Source organism: Pundamilia nyererei, unplaced genomic scaffold, assembly GCF_000239375.1.
Source record: "Pundamilia nyererei isolate P.nyererei 1_Seehausen unplaced genomic scaffold, PunNye1.0 scaffold00055, whole genome shotgun sequence".
Classification (NCBI taxonomy): domain Eukaryota; kingdom Metazoa; phylum Chordata; class Actinopteri; order Cichliformes; family Cichlidae; genus Pundamilia; species Pundamilia nyererei.
Window position 1 is genome coordinate 1,416,361 of NW_005187456.1, and position 21,430 is coordinate 1,437,790.

Below are 21,430 nucleotides of genomic sequence, written 5' to 3' on the forward strand. Positions count from 1 at the left end.
ACGAATTTTTCTGAGTGGTGTGTATGGGTGTTCTTTTATGTAGTAGCTTACTATTTTTACTCCAGACTTGTATACTTGTTTTCAGCCTACAGGAAGTGTTACAACCCCATGAATCAAACAAAAAAAAAAAAAACTTCACGCAGCGTAACTCCTCTTCAGTTGGAAAACAAACCATGCCCCATGAAAAATGCTTTCTGATGAACTCTGAACCTCAGTGGGGTTCAGCTCAGAGTCACTGGTGTCGTGTCAAGATCCACAGTAAAATATGGTCTGGGTCATTACCCACCACCGATTTCAGGCATGAGCCTTCACAGCATTTCGTTTGTGTTATTCTTCAGGGGTATTGCTTCAAAAAAAAAGCTCAATCATGCTGTTTATTAAGAAAATGGAAGACATGATCAGTTCTAGTGTACTGTGATAAAGATAACATCACATCTCCTTCATTTTTGTCAGTATTATTCAAACAGAGACACTTCCCTAAAGGGGCTGATGAATCGTTATAAAGTTCTCCTCTTTTAAAAGTTATTCTCAAAGAACGAGAGCGACCTACAGGCACATATAGAATATTTAGATATTCTAAAGCAAATATCAGTAAAGGCTTCAGTAGAAGCAACTTAGATCGTTGCGAATCCACAGTGGCATAAGGCTGCCAGCACAGCGACAATGAGAGCGTCATACAGGTTCCCTTCTACCTTTTCTGTTACGATCGAACTTGTGGGCGTCATCACAAAGAGGAAGATGAAACCAAAGTTTACAAATAAGGTTTTGGTTTTTTGGTTAAAGAAATATGGTGCAGTGATGAAGTGCAAAAAAGAGTAAGAAGATAAGAGAAGCTATGAGAGAGCCACAAACTCTATCAGCAAGAACAGCGATCAGTATCCGGCTGTGCATGTTTGAGACAATAAAACCCGTGCACCACTGAGAGACTCCGACACTGTGGGGATGTTATGGGCAGCGCACAACAACTTTTTTGATACTATTTGAGTATTCAACTGTTAGATTTGCAGCTAATTAAAGAGCCACTGGTGTGAAAGCATAAACCAAACCAAACGGCTGATGATGTACATGTACAATAACAATAAAGAGATTTTCTATTTTATTCTATTCTAAAACACGTTTTTGGTACTTAGAGGCAAAGAAACGGAATACACTTGTATTCTTAAACATGCTTCAGGCTACATTTATACGCACAGATGGATACATAAACCTATCATTTTTATACAAACAACCTCAAGTGAGACGGATGACGCTTGCATTGCTTTGCTTAATAAAAGTTACACTCTGTTGAGTCTCCATGCTAGCAATGTCTAGATTTAAACAAGCACGTCCCTCCTTTAGGTTATTCAAATTCACATTTTATATTTTTCGTTTGTTTGTTTGATTTTTTTTATGGTTGAGTGTCTGCTATCTAGTGGCTATATCAGGAATTTACCCAGACAAAATTATCTAAATAAATTTCACACAGAGTTAAACATTAACCGTCATCTCTACTTTGTCTTGCATCAGTCTGACGTAGCCTTTCTTGGCTGAGCCTCGGGCTACCATCTAGCTGCTTTTGCACATGGTCTCTCTGTGTTCCCATTTTTGTGTATAGAAAGCGAGTGTCACAGTCTGCCCGAAGCTATACCGCCTGTCGGCTTTGAAGCCGTTAGATTCACCGAGGCTAATCTCAGTGTTTTGAAAACAGTGTCTTTCTTAGTAAGTGTGTGTAGCCCACTCCTAAAATTATGTAGTATTAGCAGGTCTTCTTACCAGTTAAAGACATTGAAGTATCTCATGTGGTAAAGTGCAGAATGAATAATGTTATGAATAAAACAGATATACTGCCCCAGTCCTAAATGTTGATTGTTTAGGACAATCAATGAAATGGAATTTTTCTGGCAATATCTTCCCAAGTGCTTTTTTAAAAGAGCAAAGAGTTTTCAACATAGCATTTCTAAACATACTAGTTTTCTTTGGAAAACAGAAATTGTTTCTATTTGTCACAAGAAATATTTCAGAAAAACAAAAGAAATTGGTTTAGACTATTGACGCTCACAAAGTAGAAGACCCATATAAAAAGTTATCACAACATTTCCTGGTGTTAAGAACAGAAATCAAAAGAAATTGAAAGAGTCACAGAGTACAGAAGAAGCCTGGTCGAAGTAAGAAGTTAAAGATTTCAAAGCCTCTGAAAGAAAACTAGTGAGAGTTGGTGTGTAAAGACTCCAGAACGACTACCGAGGCACCAGTGAATGACTTAACCCATTTGGGAGAACAATAACTAGAAGCAGGCACAACAATGGATGAAACTAGAGTGCTTTGGCTACTTTCAACATGGCAACGACCCAAAACATACGGTGAAGAGCTCCCTCCAGAAGACCAACGTGAGCATTATTGACTGGCCTGTGCAAAACCCTGACTTGAATTCTACTGAAAATCTGTGTGATGAACTGAAGACCAATGTCCATGCCAGAAGATAATCACATAACAGGCTGGGATTGCTCAGGAAACATCAGAGAAGCTTGTTGAAAACGACAACCAACGACTGCAGGCTGTTAACCAGCAAAAAAACAGGACACACGGTTGACTATTGACGTCAGAGGAGCTAATCATTTTGACCGGGTAGTTTGGCGTTGCGTTGAATGTAAGCATCCAAAATAAGGCTAGGCTGTTTGGACAAGCTGTGTTAAAAATTCCTTTCTCTGTTTAACAGTACTTTGGAAATACTTCTGAACTAAAACTAAATTTTCATAGGGAGGTCTAATAATTCTGTCTGCATTTGTGTATGTTTGTAATGACAGTGCACTTGGAAAGTGTCCTATAAACAAAGACTAGTTGGCGCTCTAACAATGACATTTCCTTTTTAAATAAAATACATATACACTGTTTCTTAAAAAAAACTTTACTTATCTGTTAATTTATTTATAAAGTAGTTAAAAGTAACTTAATGTACTAGATGGTAAGTGAGCAAATTGCACTACAATAAATAATCATATGGCACGAACTCAGTTTACAGCAAGACATCAAACATGCCACTTACAGAAAAGTATACTTGCAACACTATTACAAGCCTATAAAAGTAAATCTACTGCTTTTTTTAGTCCATTGGTATTATACCTTTTGATTCCATTCATTTGTAAGTGCTGCCGTAATGTTGAGAAGTAAGAACTCTATTTAAAATTCTCTCGTCAAAATATTAGAACGGTCTATACATAAACAAAGCATGCAGAAACGAAAGTTCTGCCTTTTTTTCTTCTTCAAACACAACTCAACAGAAATGGAAAACTTAAGCCACCCCTACTCTCACTTTGACAGATACAAACCCACACATGCTTACAAACCTGACACACATACAGCAAGAGCCGCTCAACCTGCCTGCCTGCCTCCGTCCTCATGCCATTGTCTTTATTAGGGGATAATGGTTAGCGGGGCAGATTTTCCAGCCCCTTGCAGGCGAATTGTCTAACGAGGCAGACCATTTCCAGCAAGCCCTTGGCCCCACGCCACCCAAATGAAGACCACATTTCTGCAGCAGCCTAAACTGTCTGTCTGCCTCTGCCATCTAAAGGGAAGCTCGGTCTGTTAGGGCAAGATTGGATCTTAGTGCACTTCAAAGCTGTGTGGGCTGCAGTGCTCACATCCTGTCTGTGACTGACATCATTACAAGGAGAATGATTTCAAACCCAAGGTATGAGGTAGCAGCGCAAGAGCCTAGCTCTCAAACCCTTAAGCCGCAGCTGAGGAAAGGACACCCAGAAAGTAACCACCTGCTCCCTCTATGCCAATTCCTTAGATGTGGAGATTCAATTCTTATCAACACAAACCACCTCCACAGCCAAACAATTCTCTGCAAGGCCTCCAAGATAACCTGATGGGTTATCAGCAGCCCGTATTTTTCTCATCCATCACAGGTTAATGCTCCCAGGTTCATCTCAACAGAAACTATTCCGTTATCCCACAAAGTGATCTTGGTGATTTATTAGAAAGCTAAAAATGTTATTGATAGGTTATGAATGGAAATCAATAATAAGTGAATTCTAATTCATCACGGTTACAAATATTAAGTGGTCTGCGCCCACTACACACACAGCTATGCCAGCAACACAGAGCCCTTGTAACCTAGCAACAGCTTCACCATAACAAGACCACTTTATTTCTAGGTACGTCAGACCAGAGAGCACTGATACTGTATGTGGGCCATGAAAAGCTTACGCGAGGTGCCTCTGTTATACATAACATGATCAATACATTTAAATGAACTCATGAAAGTAAATTGTTCTATGTAGCCGATCGGGTAAACAAAGTTATTACAGATTTGCTGGTGGAATTTTTAAACTGCGCTCACATGGACTTGTAGTGACAAGCTCTTACTCTGTGTAGAAACACCACGGAGGTGACATGGAGCTCTGTGAGAGAGCAGAGGCATGCAAAGGATACAACAAAGCAGCAGATGAAGCCGTAATAGTGTGTGCAGAGAAGGAGTGTGGCATGCTGTGTTGTTTGTCTGCCTGTATTAATGTGTGCATGTGTTTTTGTGAGAAACCCCAGAGGGAGGATAAAGGAAAATTGAGAGATGTCAAGAAGCAGGAACAGGCAGAGATAGATAAGATTTAGTTTCCCATGCAACCCTCCTCCTCCTCAGAGTAGTGACGAGGCTACATCTGCACAGGCCTCACCCACCCGTCCAGCCAGCCAGCGTGGACTCCGCTGGCTCCAGTCACCTCCCTAAAAGACCCCCAGTGCATTCCTGCTCCAGCTGTGGCTCTCTTCCTCTTGGTTCTTCTCTTCTCTTTTCTTACTACCATGCTCTCCGACCACTCCTCTAAGCCCCCACTCAGTCACTCACTTGCTTAGGCCTGGGAGTGATTATCAGCCCATTGCCGGGAGGAGGAAAGAAGGAAAGGAAAGCAGGAAAAAAAAAAAAGGAATTGTCTGGAAAACAACTGCTCTCTTACCCCTTGTTCCGATTCCAGGGGCTCGGCTTTGACTCGGACTGCAGGCATTCCGTCAAGCATTAACATCCTGTTTCTTAGCCTGCCTGTGAAGGAACACAGAGGAGGTGTAAGACGGGTGTTTTAGCATGACTAAGCAGGTCCCACACTCACTTATTCACACATGGACATCTACAATGTTGTCCTCACACCCACTGAGAAATAAACACATTTTAAATAGACATGACTTCATGTTTCAGAATCATCAGAAGCTGACACACAAACACACACACACACAAAAAGACGCACACAAACTGTGAGTCCCTCTTCTTTATAATAAAGATTTTCAAATTGCCTGGTGGGCTGCAGTGGGGCTAATAACACTTAATAATACTGAAAGAAATCCTCTTAAGACTTCAATGGAATACAAACACATGCTTCATATACAGTTAATCAACAGCAAAGGCATGAACACAACCCGTCTTCAGAGTTTTCCTCTTTAGCCACTTATATAGAGAAAACAATGAGCGCCGTTTGAAGTTGTGGCACTTCTAAAGGTGTAATGTAATATTCATTAATTCACATTATTATTTGAAGTATTTCTTAAGATCCACGCATCCCTCTGCCTCTGAGCACGGTGCGTCTGTAAAGTGGGCAGCAGTGCCCGTCTCCTCAGCTCCGCACTGTGGCTTTAAGAGCGATACTCAGATGGAGCCAATGACAACAATGCATGTTCCGTATCCCTCAGCTTGGGCCCGACCTGAGGTAACCCTCCCTCTTATTATTTTAGCAGCAGTACATGGAGGAATGCAAGCAAGGCAAATAGACCCTAAACATCTCTATTACTCTCCACTGCTGGCACCAGCAGCGGGGTTTGCGGCCCAGTCCTCATAGTCAGCAGCACCACGGCAATCATGACCATTCTAATTCTGAGGAATAAAAGCTGAGGCGCTAATGAATGACATACATTATCTCTGTTTACCTTATGTCCTGGCCATCTAACCACACGAAACATATTGCATATCACACAAAATCCCCGTGGCCTGCTCAATTACTAAACGTTTGGGTTTTGTTTTTGTTTTTTACTCACCAAAGTATCCACTCAAGACAGCTATCGGAAAACATTTCTTATGCAAAAATTGTTTCAGCAAAACTGTTTAATGCCAAGTATTGTTCCTCTACCTCTCAGAGTCTCAAGCGAAAGGCTAATCCTGACTGGGTTTGTGAGTTGAGTGTGTGAGGGAGGCAGAGAAAGAGGGAGGATTTACTCCCTCAATCTGCAACCCCCCAGATCTCGCCTCACAGGTCTAAGTCCCTCAGGTACCCTGGCTGTGCTGCTATTGTATTGTTGTCCAGGATGTCCTTCGGCTTCAGGTCTTGGTAGGCCCAGATAGCGTTGCCATGGTAACGACTGGGCGGGTGGAGCTGCAGCCTCGGTCCAGCCTCAAGCCATGTGTTGAGGAGGAAAAGAAGAGAGGAGTGCACTAAGAGAGGCAGAAAGTGAGGTTTTGTTTTCCCCGGGATGACCACCGTTATGGCAAATGCACTTTCTCCTCATTCACGAGAAAAAAAAGAAAAAAAACCCAAACCTCTCCAGACAGAGACACTTAAGATAAAACTTGATTTTCCCGAGGGGTTTGCTATTCTTACATCAAAAAGTTGTTGTTTTTTCCTTTTCCATTCATTTTTCTTCACTGTGCTAAATGCTCACTCCATTGCTGATGGAAAAGCGAAACAATTAGAACTTCTTGAAAGTAGCAATCTTTTCCCCGTGTGCCTAAAGTCCATTTAATCCAGTGGGTTTGTGAGCAGTACCTAATGAACTGGCCTGCAGAGGGATATTCATAGGAAATCAATGGTCTCTGCTTTCCTTTGCTTGTGATGATAATGACCAAAGAGCTAACGGCAGTCGGGGAGCCCTAACACTGAGTAATGAGATAACTGAGGGGTGTTGAGGAGTTCGTGTCGCACTCCTTTGACTGAAGTCAAATGTCAATCGCTTTCGTTCCCGCAAAAGAATTGTTTCTAACAGCTAGTGCTTGAAGATCAAAAAAAAAAAAAAATCAAAAAGATTAAAGATAAGAACAAAGACTGAGTTGAAACTGAAAAGAATTTGTTGGTGGTGATAAACCAATGCCTATCCAGTATCACTAAATTTGCTCTGCTGGCAGCAGGCTCAGGCAACTAGCAGTGCACTGTCCATCAGCGGTATGAGGCACTGTGTGTGGGAGATGGAGAGAGGAGGGAGGGGTGGGGGGGGGTTAGAAGGAAACAGGGTAGATTAAGATCACCTTTCCATTTGCTGCTCTCTGAAATGAAATGGCCATCCCAGGTGTGTGGGGGAGTTGGATGGAGAGAGGAGGGCAGTGGAGTGTTGAGGCATCTCATTTCTCCCTCCTACAAGCCCTCCTGTCCCCACCACAATCCCTCGGTAAAAAAAAAAAGAAGGTAAAGGGAGCAGGTGAAGATTGATGTCAGTTCTAGCAGAAGAAATACTCCAAGTATACCTATTTGTGAATTTTCTGCTGTCTTTGTTTTATTGTTTGAATTTATTTGCGTGCCTGTTAATGCGTTTAAGTGAATGAAGTGAAACTCCGACTGCACATCAACATCCATGACCTGAGGTTCACCATCTCCCAGTTCCCTGTTGACGGCTATTGACTGTGTACTCACTGAGGCAACAGCGAGAAGCTTGCGGGCTGCCTTAAAAAAAAGTGTTAAAAATTAGAATAGACAAACTTCTCTAGAAGACATCAGACATTGTGAGACCAAATGTTGACCTCATGCGCTCGTTTATTATACATGCACATTTCCTCACTGCATACAGAATCAAAAAAATCAAAAGGAAAGCATATCAAATTAAAAACCACTGTGCCAGAAACAGCTCTGTGGCTTACTCTTGTCTTTTAGCTTTACACCTGTGCTACTAGCACGCTGCCAACACTGTGAATCAAATAATTTTATTTATGAACTGTTCAGTGTTAATTAATGGAGTTTAACAAGGAAGTACTTGACTGGCTAAAAAAAATTATATAAAAAAAAGATGTATGTCGGTTGGTGGTGAACAACACTGTGACTTTGTGCAAGTGCTTGATACTGTCTCTGGGTGTTCATTCTCAGAGCACGGAAAAACATTTCTAATTTTTTTGTTGTTCAAGTAAAAGTTGGGGCTTAAACAAGCTAATGAAACCAGATTTAGTATCTGGCTGTGTGCACCATCTTTGCTTCCCTTCTCATCTTTTTCCTCTCATGTGGACATACTAGCACACACACACACACACACACAAATGCCACACACCCTGTAACACACTGCAACAGACGGGCCCCGCCAATGCTTTGTTCCCATGTCGAACGCCCAGAGCAACTGGGTGCATCTGTGTCACAGAGGCTGGACCTGCTGCCACGGGCTGGGATGGAAGCGGGATGGAAAAGGGTGAGAGGAAGGGAAGGGGTAATGAATAATTGGGGGGATTGAGGGGAGGGGATGGGGGGGTTACATGAGGATGGATTCAGGAAGGTGATAGGAAGAGATGGCGGGGGGTGGTTGAAGAGCGCAGAGTTACTGGCAAAAGCAGTGGTTAGGAAAGCAATCACGGGGAGTTGAAGGGGTTGGAGGGGGTTGTTTAGCGGGGAGGAGGAAGGGAGGAGGGGAGAGAGGGGAGAGAGGGGATATGGACATGAGCCAAGGCCCGGTCGAGCGCAAAGCACACGGTGCAAGAATGCCAACAGACCCCCCCTCCCATCCAGTCCTCTACCAAAGGGAGGAGAGAAAGAAAAAAGGGAGAACAAGAAAGCAAAGCAAGAAATGCATTTAAAAATGTAAACAAATGCTTAACTAGTTCTATGGATAAAAGGGACAGAGCTGTAGTTGATGCAAAATAAGCATTTCCTGTGTTTTGCCCAGGCTGTCTGTTGCTGGCCTCTTCGCTGAAGCTCACTTCCCTGTTCTATGCCCCTGGACACCCCAATGTGACACATTGGCCTGATAACCAACCTACGACTGTTAGCTCACTTGCACACTGCAGCACTTCCTCTCTTTCAAGTCAGCCAGTGCACAGAGGTTTTTGAAAACTAGTAAAGAAATACTGTAGCAATTTCTCAATAAAGAAGGTGAAATGAGGGGAAAAAACTTGCTAGACAAAGAGTTTTGGATGAGTGATACTTTTGCAGACACTGGGACATAAAGCTACTGATTTTTTTTTGCTAGCAGAGTAGACGGATCAGCTGAATCACAGCTGATTTTCAATCTCAGCCTGCTTCATGTTAAGCTGCATCTGTGCATGACCTCATCTTGTTGAACTAATTCTGGTCTTGAGAGCTACGTGCATAGTTCCTTGCTGAGTTAGTACTCGAAGAGTAACTGCGCCCAGGAAAATTATGGCATTTTATGCGGTCAAGGGCTCAACATTTGAATCTTAAACCCAATCCGGTCAGTGGTGCCCTACGAAGCTAAACACAACATAAATAATGCAATTCAAACAGGACCACTTTAGTCAGAGAACTTCTTATTTTCATTTGCAGATGACTAAGTTATACTTGGCTGCTTGGCTCTGCTCTCAGGCCTCCCCAGCAAAAGCCTTGAAGAGCACACCTCAATCCCATGCTCTTCCACATGCATAGATGGAAAACCCGAGCACTCTCAAAGGAAGAACAGCAGCACAGGCGTCAGTGACACCAGATATGATGCTGAGAAGTCAGATAAATTCATAGAGCTATTTGGGGAATGTATATAAAGAAAATCTTAGCTGTGTTAACTCATATTCATATCTGACAACAAATTGCATGGCTGGTAAAACATACAACTGACATGTCTACTTGGAACCTGGGTTTTCTCCAGGATGTCAAATGATAATTTGTGTGTGAATTAAGTGGAGTTTAAGGGATTCAGACACACAGCATCAGCTTATCCTCCATATTGCCTTCTGTGCCTGCTGGCGACTGTAAAAGACCGTAAAAAAGCGCCTGATGCATTGATTTTTGCTGGGAGTGGGGGGCAGTCAACTCATTCCTGCTTGCTACAATATAGCTGTTGATGACCAAAATGACCCTGAAGCCACCGGAAAATGTTCCCGTGCTCCTGATTGGTAGTCTGCCGCTGTTTGTCACAGTGCGCAGCGGTCAAAGTTCATATTAGTTGAACTCTCAGCGCGCTGCGGGTGAGCCACATCGTTGCTTTGGCCAGCATGCCAACAAGCCATCGGCGCAGTAACAAACCAGTGGTGCGCAGCGCAAACCATTTTAAAGAATGGATTTCACAGCGTAAATGTTCCATCATGTTTGAAAAACCGATTATGTTGATAGATAAGAAAAAAACTCCCTTCAGAGCCACAGAAGGGACATAAAGATTACAAACAAATAAGGCAAATAACTGTTTTCAATACGATGAGTTGACGTTTGAAATTAGCAGAGTTCCCCTTTAAGGTCTCTCATGAAAATGAGATTAAGGTACTTCCTATCTAAATAAAATCCCTTCACCAGACAGGAAAAGAGAAACACCATCAGTGTTGATGGTGTTTGTTGATTGTCCAAGGTATGTATGTGTGTTTAGGGTTCACGCCTGGATGTACTGTTTTGGACATGTTGTTTTTTTAAATCATTCCTGGCACTCTGTGAATGGTCTCAGAATTTCCATTTCAGAAGACGTATTTTCCTTGGCAAGAGCAGCAAGTGAAGCCTTTTGGATGCTTCTGGGACATTTTTGAACGGGGCTCAAGAGAGCAGAGAGCTACTACCTCCTTGCTCATAAAAGCGTGAACTTCTCCGACTGCAGACAAGCACAATGGCAATAAACTACAGCTTATACACCCTACCCTTTTTAAAAAAGAGAGAGAGAGGGGGGAAAAAAGTTCCCTTTAGGGTTAAAACCCCCTCAAAGATGCACTCAACTGATGCCTTTTACCTCAAAACACCCCGCCCATTTCCTCTTCGAATAAATCAGTTCCACAGAGGAAAAACACATCTTGCTTTATGCACACAGTTATTAATAGACAGAACACACTCATCATGTGTTGGATGATTTATTTCTGGCACATATTGTGAAACTTGGGGAACTTATCAGCTCCTTATCAATTTAAAGGAAAAACTCAGAGACAGGATGAATACATAACGATTTTAGAAATAAAAGGTAAATGGGCACATTAAGGTTGTCAGCAGCAACAAAACAGAGCGATTACAGAGGTGTCACCTAATGGCTAATCCTTGTATGATTATTCTTGAAATTAAGAGTAAAAACGATATCACTGAGATGCTGCCTATCAAAAAAAAATGATGTGTATTAAAAAAAATTCATAAAACCGAATACCAAATAAAGCCATGTGACAAATTGGGTCCAGGGTGCACCCTGCCTCTCGCCCTATGGCACCTTGGATAGGGTCCAGCCCCCACAAAACACTGAATTGGATTTTGGATGGTTGGATGCACGGATGTGTGGAAAATCAAATACAGAGTAGCCTGAGACAGCTCCAATAGATAGATAGATAGACACCCAAAGCATGTGAACAGGTTGAATGCGCCTAGCAAAGGATGAGTATTGATTTCATTGATCCAAGTGTCATAATGGTTACACCCAGCTTCAAGAAAAGCTCCAATTTGAAATTCCCCATAAAAGTCGTCGTGTTCCAAATTAAATTAAAAAGAAAAACCTGCGCTCTGGCGACTTTGTGCGGTGTAAAGTTAAAGAAGCAACAGCAGTACCCGTGATATAAATCATTTGAAGACTTCAAATTAAATTATTAGAAATCAGTGTAATGACGTCTGAAATTATGGAAACACTGCCATGTGTGAGAGAGAGCCACAGAGCAGTGAACTCATAGTGTTCCTCCCTGAGCCAGGCAGCTCAGCACCTGAGAGGAAACCGGCTCCATTTATAGAGTGGATGCCCATGTAAATACACAAACAACACACAGATACAGAGTCACACACTAGTAAGGCCCACGGAAGTTCCCATATTCTGGTGAATTGCCCTTGGGTCCTTGCTATTTCTGCCAGGGGCAGGGGGATCCTGTGTCAGTAATCCTGTCATGATGAGGGGGATGAGGTCGCCGGATGCAGCTCAAGTACGCTGCCTTCACCAGCACACACGCACACAGGCAGAATAATTTGTAACGACCACGACATACAGCAAGTCAGTTATGAGTGTGGTTACAATAACAAATCTGCGGTTCACAATAAAATTTCCTCAAGGTAATGAGAAGATGTCGCAGACCGGCACTGACACATGCTTTATTTAATCAAGTGAAACTTATCAAATTAAACCAAAGAGTCGACAGACCAAAGCAAGTTGCACAAGTAATAACACTTTAGCCAGATATTTCCCTAGTGCCACTTGTTTAATGAGTCAAATGGTCAAAATATGGTTACAACAGGGCAAAAGGGAAATCTTTTATCTTTTTTTTTTTTCAGTGACTTTTTTCATTGTGAAAGATCCCCACCTCCACCATTACCACCTCCGTCCCTTCTAGGTCTTGTGAAACTGTGGGAAATGAAGAAGCTGTTTATTCTGAGAGGAAACACTCAAAGCGAAAAGAAGAGTCGGTCGCTGTCTGGTTTGTCTGTGTCTCTGTCTGTGTCTCAAATGCACTTCTTATAAAGCTGACTTCCTGAGCCCCTTTTCTGATCTACAATCTGGCTCGCAGACACTCACAAACCTCGTGACCTCTGCCTGCACTCACCGTGAACCATATTTATCTTAGATTCAGAGGCAGACACGCATGCACATAAACTCTGCAGCTCTGCCCATGAAAGAAGAATATGGATGCCCATTCAACACAAACAGCCACCCACACACACCTACAGTGTATGCACACACAAGCCGTGCACAAATACACACACACTCCTCCACATTGCTCCAGAGAGAGGTAAACAGAAGAGTCTGACATCCTCTTGCATCATGTGCCTCAAATGCAGCAGAGAAACAGCTAAACAAGCTGTGACCGTGACAGCGCTAAAGTGAGGTGGCATTACTCAAGCAAGCTCCGACTCCCAAGTCAAAGCAATTTGTGACACCATTCTAGACTATTTATGTCCAATTGAAGGTCATTTTGATGAAATCGTGAGAAAGAATAAGTTAAATGTTCAGTATGAAAGCTGGATCGAGTTCGGTGCTAAGGAAACCACAAATAGACACCACAAAACAGCTCCTGAAGAGATAGTTTACTATGAGGTCTTCTTGCTTCAGCATAATCCGCTGACCTCTCAGAAACACCGTACACATGCATACACACTCACTCACCTCAGTAAATGCAGCACGGTCAGTGGCTGTGCATTTAAAATAGCCTCTGACACAAAAACCTCACTTGTACCAAAGGAGGGGGAGGTGGAGCCAAGCAAACCAGGGTAAACGTGTGGAGCACTTGGCTTAGCCTTTCAGGAAGATACTCTAATATTCTGTGTATGTTTATACCACCATACGGCTAAACTGTACACGAGAGTGAGATACTGTGAGGCTGGTTGACTGCAGTGGATCAATATAAGATGCACTCGGTGCCTCTGTACCAGTCTCTTATTTACTTTCAGTTCACAGGTCCTTGGTTGAGGTGACCACACTGCGGTACTTACTAATCATCTCGAAAAGACCGAACAGCATCGCGGGCACATTTCTGTACAGCATTCACCGTGAATAAAAAATGAAAAACCGGTGAATATATTTTTATTGATGCTTTACAGTGGGAGGCCGCCATAGAAGGGAAATATAAAGCGTTCTCAGTGTTGTAAAGGTGTTAAGCAAGTGAACCTTGTGGTATTTTGCCATTTCTCAGCGCTCGTGAAGAAGTTATAGCTGCTTTCAACATGTTTGAAAATGAGTGTAAGGGTGAAACCCTGCTCTAATTTCCCACACTGAACTAATGGATTAGTTCAGTACCCTCACAAAAAAGCAACAAAAAAACTCCTTTCCATCAACTCTACCACCACTAACCACCCACATGTTTACCACCCCCACCCACTCTCACCTGCCCGAAGGGATGCCAGCACACTCGACCCTAATGGCGAATTCTTTGTGTAGGCTACTGTCTCTTATCCCCTAGGCTCTGGTAGCGTATGTGTGTGTACTTGTGTTCCAACATGTATGTATGAATGTGATTCCCCTTCCCCCAACATATGCACTGTGTACATACTGCTCACAATGGCCTGTCTTCCGAATGCATCACAGCACACGTGCATTCTCAAAAAGATCGACCTAGATGTTGTACAATAACTGTACAATGCAAGCATGCCAAGGCACCAATACAGTGACTCATCTACTACTGTATCTACTGTAAACAACTCATGTAGAAATAATATCATCTCAAACAGTGAAACACACACTCTTATTTTTTTTTTCACTTGTCTTCCTTTGCCCTTTTTTCTCACTCGCCATCTCTTACATCCAAACAGCGGCCTGCATGCAGGCATATATGCGAGCGCACGGGCAATTTTCTCGTGGCTTTTTTTTAATAGCCTTTGCAGAGTCCTCCTGATGCAGCTTCACAAAGTGTCGCGACTATCTAACCCTACTTTTTGCTGACACAACCAAATCCACCCCAACGCACAGCACATGGAAATTGACAATAACGGACCAAGCAAAACATTCCAACACACTGACACTTATTACATCAAATGCGCGCAGCTATTTTCGCTCACCGAGTTTTTCCCCTTGGTTTGACCCATTCCAGCTCTCCAATAACACTCAATAAAAGCCAGCAGCTGTGTTTACCTCTATTACTCATCTACTCACACCTTCACTTCGATTACTGCTCCTCTCTTTTTAAGCCGACGCTGTGCCATGTTGATACCTGGCTGAAGCAGCTAATTGAGTAGAGCTATGGCCTGTAGTAGGAGCCTAAATTCAGCTGTGTAGAAATGCCACAGCCCTCCAAATGGATTCCACATGCTGTTTACATAATTTCGTTTCCTAACAGTTGACCTACAGTACAACTGGAAACAAAGTTCACAGTGATCCACGCAGCATCCTTACACAGGTCTGTAGAAACCATCTGCATGGAGGATAGAGAGAAGCAACTCCCAAAAGATTCTGTGAAGGGGAAAGTCTCAGAAATGATCCAAAACAGACTGAAAATGCTGACTTTGAATACTCTCCCATCCTTCTTTCTTGGCTTCCTTCCTTTTCTTCTCTCCTCCTTTAACCAGCCATATTTGGCTAAAATCAATCGCACGCTAGTTTGAAAGAGGAAACGTCATCGCCTATAGACGGGCCTTCCACTGACATACCTTTCTATCCTAGCCATGGAAACATGTCGAGCGACCTCAAATCAGAGTCTGGGGGCAAGCTCTGCAACATGAGTCACTTCCAGTAAGCAGTGAGTGTGCTGCTCTAGCGATTGTGTCATTACTCAAAAGGAAAAAAGAAAAAAAAAACTTGGATCAATACACCGGTCAGACATCATTTGAAAAAATCTGCCTGTCTTAATACGTTTTTTGCTCTATCAAAATAAAAACTTGGTTCCCCACGATAGCTTTAACAATAGGAGACTCCTTATAAGTATACAACCAGGGATGAGGTTAACAATGCTTAAAATGATCTTGGACAAGCTGGAATCTTTCATGTTAGATTGTAGAGCCTTCTGATTTTTTTTCTTCACTATTTATACTATCAACCGCAGAGTCCCTGGCTGTTGCACAATACTTTCCGTGCTTTCTCTCTCCCTCTCTCTCTCTCACCCCTCTCTTTCTGCTCACTAAACACACATGCTCTTGCACTCTGTGTACACCCTTAACTTAATTTGGTAAACAAACGGGGGCTGGACACTCGGGTCGAAGGTTGAATCCACAAGAGAATGTGCAAAGGGAAAGAACATTTTGTCATTTCTAGGATTATGAAATACCAGTATAGGGACTTCAGCTCACTAACATCACCTACAAATATTTCTTTTTGTTTTTTAATGTCGCTCACAGTAAGTTCACGACAGCCACCGCTGGATGAACGATGAAGCGACACAACGATTTCTTTCTCTCTCCTTTAATTGAATCAGCTTTTGCGTTTTCTTTTTTGGCTCACATGATAGTTTGATGTAAGGAGGTGCCAACATATCCTGGATTGAGAGCTCGAGAGATGAGAAGCAATTTTCGGAAACTGGATCTGTATGTTATATATTGGGTCCATACTCTAACCTCTCTAATTTTCCTCTCACCCTGGCCTTGGATTACAGTAGAGACCCACATTAATCCAGCCATATAGTGCGCTGCAGTCTATCTGCAATCAGTGCTGATACACTCCATAACACCCACTTGGATCAATGAGCAGTCAGTCAATATGGCAGCAGTTAACCCAGTTTATTAGCCCTAATGCAGGAAATTTCATCTTCTTAAATACAAATTTGAGCCTATGTGCTGTTAGCATGAACAAACCAGAGCAAAGCACATCTTCCTGAAAGATTTGATCTGTCAACAAGCAGCCAATTTGTGCGTCCTGATACGTGGCTGACAGAGGTTGCCTTTAAAGGGGGGAATCCTGCGGAGCAATTAAATATCCTGGGCAGAGCGGTGTTGATGGACAGATAGAGTCTATCCGTTGGTGATTGGCTTTTTAATTGAGTCCCCCCCACCTGTACCGATCCTTATCGTAAGCCTTTGGACCATGTCTTGGGGTGGGGGTTGAGCTACTGAAGGAATCAGATTGGCAGCACCAGCTTTATACAGTTGTGGAGGAAAACAGCAAGACGTGTGAGACATCAAATCGTTCATGTCAATGTTGGCATAGTCGGTGTGCTCTCAAGATTTGCATTCTATTTGTGACAGCAGCGGTGGGTTTCAGGGGTTGGGTGCGCTCAAAAGCAGGCACAGGTATGCTAAAGAATACCATTTATAAATGCAAATGTTTAACCTGACATGTTGAGCATTTTAATCAGCTGCCTCTCCAGTGTTTCTTTCACCTACCACAATTGGATGGGCTCCAACTGTAGTAGTGACACATGCAGCAGTCTCCAAATACTGCAGGTCTCAGTAAAAGTGGCTCTCCAACTTACAGTGGATCTCCAGATCTCCCCACACCAATATGGGCAGCTGCCATCCAAGATGATGCCCGGGATGAGAGCAAAGCAGCTGAATAATTTTGCCAGCACAGCAGTAAACCAGCAAAGCATGACACAGGAAGGATGGGGCTAGGTGGTTAGTAACAACTGAACCTTTAAAATAAGAGCGAGATGATTGTCCACTTGCACAATAATGATGTATATCGTCCTTTCAGACAGACGATAAGAATCACAAAAATGCTAAAATGAGTCATGAGACATTAAAATATCTGTACAGCCTGCCGATATCTATGTAAAGTCTATTTGTGGGAAAACCTGATGCTTCAAGCAAAAAAATAGAAAATAAAAAAATAAGGAAACACCCCAAAACAAAATAAGTCAATTTTCAGAGCATTCTGCAAGTTGCAAGAGTTATGCTTGCTGTCCTTCAGAAGCAAATGTCAAAGATGAATAAAAAAAAGTACATACAGCGATGGGTGGATGGATGATTAAAGTAAATTTGAACACCGAAGACAAGTGTCAGTTCCCAGTTTTTTAACGGACAGCCACTGCCATCATTGTTCTTGAACTCTTAGTTATTACTATAAACAGGGCATTGAAGAGACACCAATATATCCACTGTAATCATTTTTCCAGCTAGTTTCATGGAGAACCAGGGGGTCTCCAGATCATAGACTGGACAGAATTACAGTCCTTGCTTTTTGCCTGCTGGGGTCTCCAGTCCATCAAAGGTCTAACAAAAAGACCCTAACAGCCTTTCACACTCACGCTCACCTGTACAACCGACTTTGAAATCAACACTTATATCAAGCATCTTTTTGGACTGTGGGAAGATACAGAGCATCTGGAGAAAACCCATGAAGTCACAGACAGAATACGCAAGATCGAGACAGAAAGGATACCGACAGGTTCAAGCCCAAACTTTCTTGCTGTGACGCAAAAGTGCTAAACAGTCATTTTGAACCCAAACCATGACCTTTTACTAACCCACTCATTTTTTCTAGCTAAACATACATCCTCACAGTAAGCCACAAACAGCAACATCCTTTCGATACTGCTGTCAAACCAGCTAGTGCAGGTTGCATGTTGCTTTAGGGTAAACATTAAAAATATATACACTAACTGGTCAACATTTCTTTTTCTTCTTCTTTTTTTTGTTACTGCTATCTGAATGTCTGGATTAAGTCACAAGGAACACTGACCTGTTTATCATGTAAAGTGACCTTTACATGATAAACATTCAGACAGGTCATTTAACTCTTCTGTTATCATCCAAATGTACTACAGTTCATTTGAACTGTTCTCAGTTCACCGCATTATTATATGCTACACTGAAGTGAGTAGTGTTGTCAGTGAAGTTAATACTTTAGCAGTCAATAAAGTCATTTTTACAGAAATACAGGCTCTGACTGTGTTTCAGCAAGAAGATGATCTTGATTAAGACAATATATCACATGCACTGTGCAGGCTTCCCTTACATGCAGGCAGCAGTAGCATGATCAAATACAGAATGTACAAAGGCTTCTAGCATCAGCAGCAAAGTGGGCATGTGATGAAGACTTCGGGACCTGGACTGCAAAGTCTCTGTTTTCCTCAGTCCACACTAAAACACAGTGCTTGAATTTTCTACACTGCTTCATAATCCAGGCGTACTGTGAACGCTGGGTAAAGACACAGCAAAAGTTATGCATTTTAAAATGTTAACCAGTTATTGTGGCCATTGCCTCAGGGATGATCCAGCTTAAAGACTTTCTGTTAAAGACCTGTTCATACATACACTGAACCCCCTAATTATAGCTACATTATCTAGCGCTTACAATGGCACTCTGACCACAGATGTGGTTCAGTGCTACAGTAATTAACCTTAAAGAGTTTATTTTCAAATTTCTTTCCAGATCATAAATACTGTTATCACAAATAAGCCTTCAGATCCGTGACATTCCAGACTTACGTGATTTGGATGATCAAGATGTGCAGATGTTTGTGTGCTGTAAAGAGACACTTTCAGGCATCTAATGTGATTCTTTGCCGTTTACACACAGTGTCGAAAGTCTGCTCTACATGTGTGATATCCGCCTGCTTATTCGTGCACAGGCAGAAGGCCTTATTGTACATGGATTTAAGCGATACTTTAAATGGGCACTAATCTCCCTCGCTCAACACCAAGGAGCTGCAGAGCTGCAGGGGGTCTCATCCTCACACACATATATATGCCCACACCTTCCCTTCCTCTTTCTTTCATATATATATATATATATATATATATATAGACAGAGAGAGAGACCCCAGACGCATAGTTAAAGGCAAGGTAGGGCCTCTCCACATCGCCAGGGTAAAGTCACACAGGTCAGTGCTTAGTTTCCACATCAAACCCAGGAGCAGAGGCCAGAGTCTCTACCACCCCCATCCCCACCACCACCTTTCTCTCTCCTTCCCTCCCACTCTCTCCACACACATACACCCTCCTCCTCCTTGTCCTCCCCCCTCTCTGGATGTACAAATGCCTTTGCTGTCAGCTCTGCCCTGGTCCCCTGTAATTGAAAATAACAGCCAAGGGCCAGCCCCCGGCCACTCTCTCCAGCCTGGTGGCTCTCTGCCCCTGTGACAGCCACCCATCAATACCAATGACTATTACCCTGGAAGTGAGAGCGCTGGCGATGACATCCAAGACACCACCCCTGCAACACTCCCACACACACACACACACACACACACACTCATATATACACACACCCGAGTGTCCTTCCTCCGCTATCCAACCCTCCCAATGTTTAACCCATTCCTAACAGCCTCGTTCCTCTGTTTCTAAGCTGCTACAGTAGACAAACAAGCCCGTCTCTCTCTTTCACACACAGACACACACACACCATAACGCTGCACACAAATGCACACCCACACGCACACAACTCTCTTAAGACATGCACGAAACTCTGACAAGCAGCAAACTTTTTTTTCCACTGAGAAGTGCCGAGAGTTTTTGCAGCGCAGTCACACTCACATCCCCCACTAAGACATTCAGTCAGTGTTATTCTACAACACTCCTCACTGATAAGCAGATATGTTTGAAGTTGCATTGGACTTGTGAGAGATAAGAGACTTGAAACACAGGAGGTGCCTGCGCTGCAAAAGTGTGGATGCTGCCCATGTCCCCGGTTGTCCCGAGTTTATAAAAATCAGCTCTCTTTTTTTTGGCCTCTTTTATGACAGCTTATTAATTGACACTGACAATAAAGAGTTGTCCAGTCAGCTACATGCGGGATCTCTTGTCTCCCCCCCACTACCTTCTCTACTGCCAAACACAATACTATAGGTGATCTGAGTTGTCATTTGCTTTGACAGAGCAATGACAGCTGGACGAAACGCATTGAACACAAGCACAAAGCCCAGCAACGTGACAAATGAAGCACATAGCAGCAGCCAGCAGAGGAACAGGACAAGAAAATTGCACAGACCTTGTCAGAAGCTGCAGAGCCGTGGAGACTAGGAGACTGTTTTCCTTTCTACAGTCCTCTCTGTCTCGTCTCCTCCTCTCCTCTTCTCTCCTCTCACTCTGCGCGTATGTACGTGTGTATGTGTGTGAGTGAGTGTGTGTGCGATAATGTGTGTGAGTGTGAGTGAGTGTATGTGAGTGAGCAGCTCCCTCCCCTTCTGCCTCTCAGCTGCTCGGCTCAGGCAGTTCTCAGGAAATGAATGAGAGCGCACAGAGAACTGTTGTACTTGCAAATGACTTACCCCGAGTCACATGATCCGCTAAATGTAGGGTGGGCCGGTGGGTGGAGGCTTCATAAGCAAAAGGGAAGACAATATACTCTAAGCTTTAACAGCATGCATCGAATTACATGGGGCCCCTCAGGGGAGGTTTCCGACGCGTCCGCTCTAAACCAGTCCAAACTCCCTCCAGTGCACACCTCCCGGAGCGCAGCGGAGAGTCCTGGGCTGGGGTGAGCACCGGAGCACCTCCCCGTTTAAAGGGGACGGAAACGAAGGGGGTAACAGTGCATTAGTTCAACTTGTTTTATTCGCAATGCATCAGTTTGGGTTGTGATAATTAAAAGGACAAAGTTTTTACACGCGCGTCTAGTAATTACACCCACGGATACAGTAATTATAAATACAAGTGAACCGATGTGGTCAGTGAACCGATTTGTGAATAGAAAAACGAACTAGTGAACATTTAGTTTAATTTTAAATCTCATCCAAGAGCAAGGGAAAAACAGCAAAATCACATGAGAATATTTCGTTCTTTTCTGATTCAGTGACGATCAAGTGTCTCAAGGGAATAACTGGCAGATTAATACATGAACAGGAACATTTATTGATGCAAAAATGACTTAAATCCTTAATCTTCATAAATCAGAATTGTGACTGAAAAAATATTGCAGTGTAGAATACTTTGCTTCTCATCATTAAAGCATATGTCCTATTATTTATTTATTTTTATTGTACTTACTACTTATACTTATTGCATTTATTGCACTTATTAGCATAATAAAGCCTAAAAATCTATTTAAAAAATCAAATAAATGCAAATATATATACATTTTATTTACA

The 21,430-nt window shown here is 42.8% G+C and overlaps 1 protein-coding gene across 4 annotated transcripts in view; it reads right to left on the reverse strand.

Moving 5' to 3' along the window:
- Positions 1–20,765, reverse strand: part of klf12b (Kruppel like factor 12b) — a 34,791-nt gene extending 14,026 nt beyond the window's left edge. The window contains exons 1-2 of one of the 4 annotated variants that reach the window (XM_005733804.1): positions 20,612–20,765; positions 4,938–5,020 (exon numbers count right to left, since the gene is read on the reverse strand). In XM_005733804.1, the coding sequence (XP_005733861.1) occupies positions 4,938–5,003 (66 nt within the window). In that variant the 5' untranslated portion in view covers positions 5,004–5,020; positions 20,612–20,765. Of the gene's footprint in view, positions 1–4,937; positions 5,021–13,143; positions 13,165–20,331; positions 20,439–20,611 lie in introns of those variants that run through there. The other 3 variants (XM_005733803.1, XM_005733805.1, XM_005733806.1) reach the window with 3 other exon arrangements.
- Between the last annotated feature and the right edge of the window lie 665 nt (positions 20,766–21,430).